This window comes from Petaurus breviceps, unplaced genomic scaffold (genome assembly GCF_028583685.1).
Source record: "Petaurus breviceps papuanus isolate PSGF00001 unplaced genomic scaffold, PetGlider_PUasm1.0 185, whole genome shotgun sequence".
Lineage (NCBI taxonomy): Eukaryota > Metazoa > Chordata > Mammalia > Diprotodontia > Petauridae > Petaurus > Petaurus breviceps.
Genome location: NW_027185797.1, coordinates 21,376,746 through 21,389,254, shown reverse-complemented (window position 1 = coordinate 21,389,254; position 12,509 = coordinate 21,376,746). Strand labels below are relative to the sequence as shown.

At 39.0% G+C, this 12,509-nt stretch overlaps 1 protein-coding gene across 18 annotated transcripts in view; it reads right to left on the bottom strand.

The window, feature by feature from the left end:
• RBMS3 (RNA binding motif single stranded interacting protein 3) overlaps positions 1-12,509 on the bottom strand; it is a 1,480,592-nt gene that overhangs the window by 307,221 nt on the left and 1,160,862 nt on the right. For all 18 annotated transcript variants that reach the window (XM_069088563.1, XM_069088548.1, XM_069088550.1 and 15 more), the window contains one exon: positions 4,864-5,021. In XM_069088563.1, the coding sequence (XP_068944664.1) occupies positions 4,864-5,021 (158 nt within the window). The remainder of the gene's footprint in view (positions 1-4,863; positions 5,022-12,509) is intronic.

Below are 12,509 nucleotides of genomic sequence, written 5' to 3'. Positions count from 1 at the left end.
CACATGCTTTTTGGATGCTTTTGGCAGTTTCAGAGGCATATAATTGAGCAGCCTATGGGCCTTCCTAACATAAAGATCAGGGATGCTTTGAAGTAGGGCATTTTCAAAACAAAATGAGAACCCCTTTCATAAGAAAGGTTGCTATGGAAGAAGATGCACTGTTGCTTCCAAATAACACAATAATGAAGATTTCTCTTGCATCCTTCCACATAGTTTATGGATTGAGGCACAGGCACAGGGAATGAGAATCACATTCTTGGAAAGGTTTGAAAATGACCAGTTGTAAACATGATGCATATTGAAGAAGTTACTGAGAGCTCAGAGCTCTGGACACTCATAAATTAGCTATGGACAGCGATTGAAGCTGACACAATTACGAGGTTACTGCTCCAGCCAAACCAACAAATTCTTAGAGCAGAGTTGGAGGCATACTGACTTTCTAGGAGACTGAATGATTTGGAATGATGATAATGCTGAGTGGATGATATCACTGCTTCTTGTCCTTACTCCCAGAATACCTGGTCTGCTGAGGACTACCTGAATGTGTTTGGACAAGTCCTTCCTACTTCCTAGATCTTAGTTACCTCAGTTATAAAAGAAAAGGATTGGGGCAGCTAGGTGGTGCAATGAATATAGTACCAGCCCTGGAGTCAGGAGGACCTGAGTTCAAATCCGACCTCAGACACTTAACATTTACTATCCATGTGACCTTAGGCAAGTCACTTAACCCCAATTACCCTACCTTCTCCCCTCCAAAAATAAAGAAAAGGATTAAAATAGACTATCTTCAACGTCCCTTCCAGGTTTTAGATCTCGAAATCCTCAACCCTTAATCATATACCCTGTATTTGACTCAGTCATAAACACTGGAATTAACCAATCACCAACTACCTTTTATTAAGCATTTCTATAGCTAAATACTGGGAATACAAAGAAAGAATTTAGAGTCCTTGACTTCATTAAGCTTACATTCTAGTGGAGGAGACAATATGTTGGTACATTGTAACGCAGGAAGGGCACATGATGAAGATAGAAGGGAAACATAAAGAGAAGGCACCAGTTACTAATTATCTACCTATCCTTCTAAAGCTAAAGTAAGAGCTGATGAATTCTCCCTAATCTTAACAAGGTTAAGGCCTATCTCCAAGAAATTACCAACCAGTACCATATTATCCTCTAAGCAAACCAAGTGGGACACAACAGGTCCTGTTCCATAGGAGCTTTCTGCTTTATATTTCACAATGAGTTAAAAGCTGGAATACTTTCTCAATATCAATATTCTGCTCTCTTATATTTAATGCCACGACAAGAAGGCTAAAACTTCATAATCTTTTCTGATCCTGATACTGTCACCCTACATTGTTAGCTTTCCCTTTTAACGGTATGTCTGATAAGCATATCATTGATATCTTCATTCCAGTCACTGATAAAAATGTTCCATGGCAAAGAGAAGGGGACAGAAGCCGAAAACATTCCAATGAAGATGTCCTCTCAAGCTGACCTTGATTCATTAATGAAGTGTCATCCGTATCCCTGTTTTAACCTCACCTAACTGTATTATAGGACACATTATTCTATCTTGTACACAAGTATCACATCAAAGTTTTACTGAAATGCATGTATATACTATGTATACAATGTTCCTATGATTAGTCAGGTTTTTCTCCTTGTTGAAAAATAAAAAAAAAATAATAAAATTTAAACAAATGTTTGTTGAGTGACTGAGTGCCTAGTGACCATATCAAAAATGGAAGAAGTTCTGACATAACCTTTTACTTGATGTACCAGGGTTCAATACTTCTTATCACAGCTTCCCAAACTCCTCCCTCCCATTCCAAATTAAAACAACACTTTTAAAACATATGTCTCACAATAATTTTGACTCTTGGTAATTTTAAGCCAGGGACTGATGTCAAACTCCCTGACCTATAGTCTGTAGTAGATAACCATCTTTTCTCTTTAGAAAAGTGGTTTGACATTTGCCCTTCTTCTGCCATTCTTGCCCACTACCTTTCAGAAATTTCTACCAGTAGAATGGCAATCAAAACCATCATTTAGTTTTTTAGTTGAGAGCCAGCATGGAATAGTAGGTCAAATTATTCCCCTGGAGTCAGGAAGGCCTGACTTTAAATCCTGCCTTTGATGACTATTAGCTGTGTGACCCAGACTAAGCCAATTAACCTCTCTGAATTTTGGCTTGCTTATTTGTAAAATGAAGAGGTAAGAGTAGTTAAACTCTGTGTTCTCTAGCACTTAAAACTACTATACTATATCCCTCTCCTAATATGATGAGGAAATAATAATAATAATAAATAGAATAGCATTATAGACTTGTAAAGTACTTTAGAGATATTTCATTTTATTCTTGCAACAACCCTGTGAAGTAGGAACTATGATCTTCATTTTATAGATGAAACAGAGGCTAAGAGAGGGTGACTTGCCCAGAGTCATAAAACTATAAGTGACTAAGACAAAATTTGAACTCATCTCTTTAAATTCAGATCCAGTGGTCTATCCACTAGGCATCTGCTGCTAAAGGATTCATTGGTAAAGAGCAGTTTGAAATTTATACATTTATACATTGAAATATAAAATGAAGATTGTAAAGAGAGGAAAGTGAGTATAGAACAGGAAAATAGAGAAATCAGAGAAGTTCTTAACCTGTGGTCCATGAACTTGGGAAAGAGGGAGAGGGGGAAAGAGAGGGAGAGGGAGAAGGGGGAAGGGGAGAGACAGAGACAGAGAGACAGAGAGAGAGAGAGACAGAGAGAGACAAAGAGACAGAGAGACAGAGAGAGAGACAGAGAGACAGAGACAGAGACAGACAGAGACAGACAGACAGAGAGAGGGACAGAGAGAGACAGAGACAGAGACAGAGAGACAGAGACAGAGAGAGACAGAGAGAGAGACAGAGGAGAGACAGAAAGGACAGAGAGAGAGACAGACACAGAGAGAGAAACAGAGAAAGAGAGACAGACACAGAGACAGAGAGAGACAGATACAGAGACAGAGAAACAGAAAGAGAGACAGAGAGTATTAAATAGCCCTGGACTAGAGGTTGTAGTGATCATGAAGAATGGGTTTAGGAGGAATGATGGAGAAAGAAAAGGGAGAGCAGAAGATAACTTTCAGAGAAGGGAATTTCGATATGATGGCAGTGACAGAATTATTGATGATGGAGACATCTTTAAATCATTTTTCAGTCATGTCTGATTCTTCATGACCCCTATATGGAGTTTCTTGGAAAAAATCCTGGAGGGGTTTGCCATTTCCTTCTCCAACTCATTTTACAGATGAGGAAATTGAAACACACAGGTGAAATGACTGACCTAGGGTCACATATCTAGTAAGTGTTTGAGGCTGGTCTCGACATCAGGGAGATAGGTCTTCCTGACTCCAGACATAGCACTCTATTCACTGCACCACCTAGCTGCCATGGCAACATCCCAGGCAAGCTTAAGCCTTTTTATGACTGAGGTGGAAGGAAGACATAGGGCTTGAGGAAGCCAGGGATTTGGGGGAAGACACTGACATGTCTTTTGAAGGTGCCAACCATGGAGCCTGAGGATGATGTAAAGAGGAAGACTGACAGAGAACTAAGGAGAAAGAAGTTAAAGTAGACTGGGGGATGACAGAAGGTGAGCCTAGACTGGGTGACAGAGACAGATTGAGTAAGTCTCAGGGAGGAGTTTATGGAGTGTTGGCAGCTGAAGGAGGACAGGAGTGGGAGTAGAGGAGCACACCAACTTCTCATCCTCCCAGCTCAGAGGTCCCTCTGGACACTGGTCTGGGACTGAGTGTTTTCTGGAGTGATCCAGGTTTCTGGAGGACAAAAAGATGGAAAGATCCTGAAAAGAAGAGTTCTAGCATGAAGTTTTCGGAGGGCACAATAGAGCATAAGCAACGGAGCAGAGGGGAAGAGAGGGTGATGGTTGAGATAGACAAGGATGAATCCAGGAAAGTCACAAAAGAAAAGCCTTTTTTCCCCATGGAAATATCTCACTGAATCACAGGTATTAGGGAAGCAGGAAGACCAAGTTTGCTAGCCACAGACCCAGGAAAATTCCAATTGTGCACAGCTCAGACCCTAACATCACTGGCTTACTTTTTCTTCCCAGCCACATTTCTTTTTCTCTTTTCAGTCCTTCCTATTTTTATGTTCATGAAAGCACAGCAGGGACAAGCATTTTAACTGCATTCCTGGCTGCGGCCCCTTTTTGTAAACATTTCCTCAAAGTTAACATGAAAACTCACCCTCCTTCCCCATCAATGACAGAAATGCTATCAGCATTTCCTCTGTTCTGCCTAAAACATCAAAAACCAAACAGCCCTGGCCTCTCAAATGCAAATGATCCTCCTGACCTTCTCTTAAAGCTCTGGAATCCTTGGGGCTTCCCAACAATTTAGGCTTCTCCTGATATGCCTCCTTCTCTCTTTCCTTCCTACTGGGAAATTTACCTTCATTTCTTTGGAAATCTATGTGAAACCTTTGAATACTTTATTCACCACATGGGTTAGTTTGCTGTCGGGTACTGGGCATTTATTATCTATGTCACAGCCTGGCAGGATGTGAGCTTGCTGAAACAAAGGCAGGCAGAGACAATGAGAGGAGAGGTAAATTGCATAAATCCCTAGGAATTTGCCCACACATGCACACTATCCACACATATGCTAGGCTATGGAATGAATATATGTTCATGGTGGTATTCATCGGTTCAAAAAGAGAAACAGCCATACGATAAGCTGAAAGTCACTTTCAACTCTGTAGATGTCATGGCTCTAAGTCTCTGAGATGGCGAATGGAATGCACACCAAAGGGAACAAAGAAGGAGTAAACTGTATCATTAGAGCAAGGGATTTCACCTGGCAAATCCGACACCTCTGCTGACTCCGTTGGCGTCTCTCAATATTCTGGTGGAAATGACATGGCCGAAGGGTTTCAGCATGTTCTCCAATTCCTGCTCGTCCATGGAAATGGGTAAATTGGAGATGTATAGGTTTGTGGGGTCTTGTTCTTGTTGCTAAGACAAAAAAAGAACAGAAACAATTGTATTACATTACAAATGTCAGTGCCTATTTATTTGGGGCTTCATGATTAAACAATAAAATTCCTAGGGCTCCTGCAATGCAAGTCAATTAGACTCAATAGATATTTATTCAATGTTAATTGTCTATAAGCACTATGCTAAGTACTGGTGATACCACAACAAAAATGAAATGGTCCCTGCCCTTATAGGGCTTACATTCTACTAGGGGTGGGAGTGCATATCACAGGTACACAGGGGAATACATTTAAAAGAGGCACAGAATAAATTTAAAATATCTTTTTTGAAGGGTGAGGCATCTAATTTACCCCTCACATTAAATTAGTGATTCTGAATTCTGTTCCCACCATTTGACTGAAACTATTCTTCTTCTAGGTCACTCTCATCATCCTTCTTTAAGACAATACAATTCCCCCAGTCTTCATTCTCAAATACTCCAAATGACCTATGAGTTGACGAGTGGATATTCCCTCTAACAAGAAAGATCACCCACCCACACCTGTTTCACCTGTGCAACTCTTATCTATTTCTTCCTGTAAATTTATGTTGGATATGTTTATGTGTTGGCATAGGCATATCTCAGCATGCTTTCTCTGGATGATATGAGAATGCCAAAGAAACAATTGGATCCATCCATCCATCAGCTATCCCTCCCTCTTTCCACATGACCAAACCATTTTTATTTTAACTCTTACTTTTCTTTGATGACAAATTTCCCTCCACTTCTCCTGCATAATTTCTCCATTAATAGTAAGTTGATGCTTACAGTGTGACAAACTGGACCCCACTGTCTCACTCATCCTGATAGAAAAACAGCATTTTTTTTTGGTCTTCCTTGGCAATACTCTCTTCCATTTCTCCCCACTTTATCCCTTTGAATACAATGTTTTAAATTAGGGAAAAAAATGGCTGATGTGGAGTCAGAAGGCATGAGTCTATATTCTAGGTCTGTCATGATAGCTTTGTGATCATGGCAAATAGTTTCACCTCACTGAGTTTCTCAGTTTTCTCATATGTAAAATTAGGGTATGGCACAGGGTGACTTTAAAGAGTTCCAGAGCTATGATCCTTGACTGACTTATTCAGTTTAGGCCATCCCCGAAATAAGGAACTTTCCCAAGGTTCAGTCCATGACCCAAGCACTGCTTCACCACCAAATTAACACCATGGAGATTAAGAGCAATATACAGTCAATAAGTTGGAATTGGAAGTTGTAAATAATAGGGTTAATTTGAAACTTTAAAATGATGACAACTATGGAGGAACTGAGCCATGAAAAGACAACTTCCCACCAAGACAGGATAGGCTTTATTTTGATATAAGAATGTAGAGAAAAATACAATCTTTCTAAGCAGCTGAGATCTTTGCTTTTCCAGGATGCAGTGAGTAGAACAAAGAAAGAAAGAGTCCAACTAAACTCTAAATCTATACAACTCTCCAGTTTCACACAGAATGTTCTTATCCATTATTTTTATCCTTTTCCTTGTCTATTATAATGCATTTTCTTTTCATCAGGTTGGGCCAATCAGTCGGATCCAAGTTGTCCCTTTGCAAGCAATAACTCATTAGAGATGGGAACATTATGGAGGGAAAGTGGGGGAAAAATGTCACCAAAGAGAAGAGTTAAAGCCAAAATGTTTTGCTCAGGATGAAAGGGTGAGGGACATCTGATAGAAGACCCAACTGCTTCTTTGGTATTCTGGTATCATCCAGAGAAAGCATGGAGGACTTCACAGTATGTTTCATTATATCCATTTAACAGCAAATTAAGTAAGGCAGGTGTTATTCCTGCTCAACAGACCAGCAAACTGAGGAATAGATAAGTGAGTTGCCTGACATCACAAGCTCATTAGTACTGACAATAGGCTAGTGCTCAGTTCTGCTTCTTCCATTAGACTGTCACTACAATTGCATCATTGTTTCCTAAAGAGTAAAGCCTAGCCTTCCCCTTTGCAGAATTCCCAATACTCTTTGCATGAAAGAATAGAGCATGATAAACAGTAAATGTTATATCTTCTTTTTCTTAAAAACAACTTTGTTATAAGGGCTGGGGAAGGAGAGGAAGGTGTGCAGGTGCAGGGGGGGGGGTGGACGCAAGTAATATAAAAACAAAAAACTCAATAAAATCTATTAAATAAATCTGCTTAAAAATAAAAGTAAACGTCATTAACCTGTGCTCTTTGAGGGAGAACAGAGCCTGGGCTCTTCATTCATACTAACTTCATCTACAAATCAAAGTTTGCAGCAGCATTGAACAACTCCTCTGTATTAACAGAGAAGAATGTGGCATCACAAAGTGGTATTTGCCCTGAAATGAAGCTATTCAAAAGGCAGAGTTGGCCCTGGATTCAAATTGAGTATGTTGATATCACTATGGGACAGTGTGTATACACACACACACACACACACTATATATATATATTTGTTTGTTTATTTATTTATTCATTCATTCATTCATTCATTCATTCTTTTATTTATCTATCTATCTATCTATCTGTCTATCTATCTATCTATCTATCTATCTATCTATTTAAAGAAAGCTTCTTCCCCCAACACAGATATGTTACCTTTGCCCTTTATGGAAAGCCAAATATGGAAATATTTGTCCACTATATAATAAACAGTGTCCCAAATGTCCTAATGTAGTTTAAGCTATGAAAAATCACACACACATATAATACATATATACATATATGTATGTATAAGTATATGTGCATATTTGTATACACATATGTGTTTATATATATTATTTGGATGTATTTGTATATAAATATTATTTACATGTATACATATATGTATTGCATACATGCATATATAATTATATCATGGGGAAAATGTTAGTATTGGAGTCAGAGAATCTGTGTTCAAGTCCCATGTCTGTTATAGACTACTAATGTGAGCTTAGGTAATAACAACTTTCCCGGGCCTTAGTTCATTTCTAAATGGAAGCATTTCAGTAGTTGATTTATGAAATACCTTCTGGCTTTGGATCTCTGATACTGTATGCTATGCTCGGATATTCTGGGAATATATTGCCTCTCTTATTAGAATATAAGCACCATTTTCCCTTTCTGTCTTTGTATCACTAGAACGTAGGACAATGCCCGGCATACTCAATAAATGCTTATTCCTTGATGATGTATCACCTAGTAGAAAATAACCTCCTAGAGGGAAGGGACTTTTACAATTTTGTCTCTCTACCCCGAGCATTTAACAGAGTGCCTTGCACAATGTGGGTTTTTAATAAATGTTTATTGGATTGGGTGGGCAACTTGCTCAAAAACCTCTTATATTGTTTTCTTCAAAATAAGCTCAAATCTCATGGGGCTTTATCCTTTTATAACTATTTTCTTTCTAATTTTCTGAAGCTATCTTGTGTTATAGTCAACTCTCAGTCAATTGAATATCCCCCCTTTTTTCTTGGGGAGCGGTGCTGTTACTATTGTTCTTGAATTTAAATTTTCATTCAATTTTAGATTCTCAGAACTGGAAAGGAATTTAGGTAACATTCCCTTACCAACCCCTGAGATGAAGAAATAGAAGGTAAAAAATTCTCTTCTAAGGACCATGGCCAAGATTATCATGAAAACAGCTTTTCTAGGGGTGGAAATGGAACTAGAAGCCAGGTCCCCAGTTCCATTTAAGGACATTTGGAGTACCATGGCTCTTTCTCCATTCCATGTAAAGTCCTATATTCTGGGCCAAATGGAAGCCTAGAGAGACAAGAGAAATCTCTAGATTTTGCCTGGCCAGTGACTTAAAAATACTCATCACTGAGCATTCATTCCAGAATGAAAGAAAAATCACACATGACCTTACATACAGTAGCAAACCTTAATTTGAATGAATGGATGGATGGATAAATACACTACAGATCATCAACATGTAGCATTGAACTGTTAAAATACAAGCTTACACAGGCTCTCAATGTGTGTGTGTGGGGGGGCTTTTTCCCCATTCCATATGGGACCAGGTGACAGAACGATCTCTTCCCTCTATTTCAGCATTCTTGGGGGTGGTCTGGGTTCTTCTCACTACTGGTATAACTTCATTAAAAACTCATGAGAAAAAAAAATAAAATGCTGAGCTTTGGGGGCAGCTAAGTGGTGCAGTGAATAGAATCAGGACCCTGGAGTCAGGAGGACCTGAGTTCAAATTTGACCTCAGACACTTGACACTAGCAAAGTGACCTTGGGCAAGTCACTTAACCCCAACTGCCTTCCCTTTCACCCTCCAAAATAAAACAAAATAAAAAATGCTGAGCTTCTTTGTAGATGAAAATGGAGGCCATTTCAATTATTTCACAAAATAATAAATGAAAGATATCATTTGTACATATTATATACAAAATAGTCATGATAGATTAAATATATTTATATTAATATATATTTATATATTAAATAACAAATTTTACAAGAGTTTAAAGTTGACAAAGTATTTTAAATACATTATCTCATTTGACTGGAAGATCATAAATATATTTATTTTAGAGAAAAGTGCTTCCCTCTTCTTAAGTTTTTCTTATTCTTTAATCCTTTTGGCTGCATAACCACCTGTCCCTTTTCCTCTCCTCCTCTTCCTCTATTTTATAGCCCCCTCTCCCCTCTTCTTTCCTCTTCTTTCTATATATAACATTTTTATTCATGCCCCAGCTTCTTACTTATTTTAAAGAACTTCGAGACATTTCCAGCTGAACAGAAAACTGAAGCCTTAAGGAGGGCTTGGGTACTTCATCTATTTGAAGCTGGAGGTTGTGTAGGTGAAATATTTTATGGGTGTGTATGATTGCTGTTGGATGAAATAAGCTAAGCGAAGTTAGATGGCCTGAACTTGGAAAGAGGTTCCACTGTACTCGACATTTCAAGAGCTGAAAATTAGTTGAAAGTACTTGGATGTGAGAGGCACTATACTTAACATCAGAGCCACTAAGTTATTAGCACTGAAAAGTCTTAGATTCAAAAGGGGAATATAAGGGAATGCTGGAAGGATCCTTCATGATTAACCTATTGACCGAGGCAAATACAAGCGGCCCTTTGATCCTATGAGATTGCTAGTAAAGAAAGAAAAACATTTTTTTTGTTCCCACTCACTTTGTCCAGTAAAAATAAAGCCCACATGTTCTTGTCTGAAAGTCCCCAGCAAGGTTTTATTTTGTCTTTAGTTAGGTACAGCTGGTTGGACAATTCTGCCTTTTGGATACTGATCTAATGGTCTTAATGATTGGCCCACATCCTTGCAAAGCACAGTCTGAGACCTCTGGAGTCTGCTTTTCAAAGATCATCTCATGTTCCATCTACTCATAGAATCCTATTTCTATTGAGGGAAAGGACCTATCTTATACAGAACATCTTACCTCATTAACCCTAGATTTCCTGGGGTCCATGAACTTGGATAGAAAATGAATACAGTGTTATTCCCATTAATTTTAGTTGAAATTTTGCATTTCCTTCAATTATGAGTTTTTAAAAATTATTCTGAGAATAGGTACATGGGCTCCCTCAGACTGACAAAGAAAACGATGACACAAGTAAGGACAAGAACCACTGATCTAATGTCCTCAGTTTACCAGGGGAATTCTAAGTGGAACTGCTTTACCTAGCATCACACAAGGGGTAAGTAGCAGAGCCAGCATCCGCCCCCAGGTTCTGTGTTTCCAAGTTCCGCATTCTATATGCCACATCATGCGGCCTGAATGCCCTCTGGGAAAGGAAAAATGAAAAGTGGGGATAAATGCTGGTCATTTTTTTCAACAGAGTGGATAATTTTGATTGTCAGAAGAACCAAAGTAAAGCAAAGCAAAGTTGTTTGTTTATTTGTTTTTCCTAGTAAGAATCAAAGATGCAGATAGGTATTTTGGCTCTTATGAAGGAGCCCAGGGCATTTGTTCCTGAAAATCTCTTTTGGCATGTCCCAGTTGATACCTACCCAACTTAGACAAGTGTCCAGGAAGCACTGTGCCACCCTGACAATAACAATACAACAGAAAATACAAGTGATAATTTTATGCACACAGACATCTCTGAGAGGCAGAGGCAGATTGGTATGGGGGAGAGGGAGGCCTTAAAGTTTGGAAAACCTGCTTTTGGAAACATACTGGCTATAAGCAAGGTTCTCCTCCCAGTGTCCCAGGAAATGAAGGTTCTAAATGAAAGATGAGTGGCTGACCTGTATCATCTGAAGGTGGGAATTGACATGCTAGATGTTACCTGTACTAATGAAATTGAATCATAGGTTTACAGCTAGAAAGGACCTTCAACATCAATGGAACAAACACTCCCTTATTTTGTAAGTAAGAAAACTGGAGCCCAGGATGGGAAATAAAGTAACTTGCCCAAGGTCACACAACTGAGTTGCAATTCAAACCAAAGTCAGCAGACTCTAAATCCATAGCTCTTTCCACTGGACCACCCTAGCCCTCTGGGCCTTGACCATGTTTTGGGGGTGGGGGGTGTGGAGAGGAGGAACACTTTGTATAAGGGAAAACAAACAAATAAACAAATGTTCAACTCTGTCCTCCAAACCAAGGTTATAAATGTTTGTAATAAGGGAAATCAAGAGATCAGTAGATACCCATTAGATCTATGACCCAACCTCCCAAGGTCAAGTAAATATGCTGACCAAAGAAGAGAACAATTTGGCAAGTAAGAAGTGCTTCATTACCCCCTTGGAGCTGGTGTGTGTTTGTTCTGCCTAATTCTTCTCCAGTCTGTGCTACCTTTCTCTCTGGGTTTCCCCTTTGATGATTCCATGTTGGGGTCTCATAGGTATCATTTCTCCCATCTTTCCATCTTCCTTCATAGAGTAGAAGAGATGATGTTTTTCTCTACCCAGAGTAAACCCATGTCAATAGGGTCAGGACAACTTGACACCCTCTTCCAGGGTAGGGGGTAGGCTCAAACTGAACAATACTTGAGAAAATGCAAACTGAAATACGCTAGAATATAAGCTTCTTGAGGTCAAGCATCATTTTTTTTCCCTCTTGTTTTATCTTCCCAGACACAATCATGATGCTTTGCTGATAAAGACACTTAACGGATAGAATGTTAATTAGAATAGAGTGTTTATATACAAATTGGGAACAATAAATTCATTAAAAATTACTCAAGAAGGATTTTACATACTTGGGGAGAGCACCTGTGGTTAGGATTATCAAGTGTACTCAGGTCCTTTGCTTCCATGGTAAAGGCTGGATGATAGATACTAAACAAAAGTCTCTCATGAATTTGGATGAACTGAACAAAAAGTATCTCTAAATGAACGTATTCCAGGTATCCAGATTTTAATTTTCACATGAGTTGAGTATTAAAAAGACTAAGTACAGCACTCAAGTCTGGATGTCTTAATTGGAATTACCTGTTTTCCTTGGACAAGCGGTAAAATTGCATTCCGGGATTGCCTTGACTTCTCCCGCCATGCTCACTTCATGGACTCGACCTCAGTATCCCCAGTTATCAGCCCTGAAGT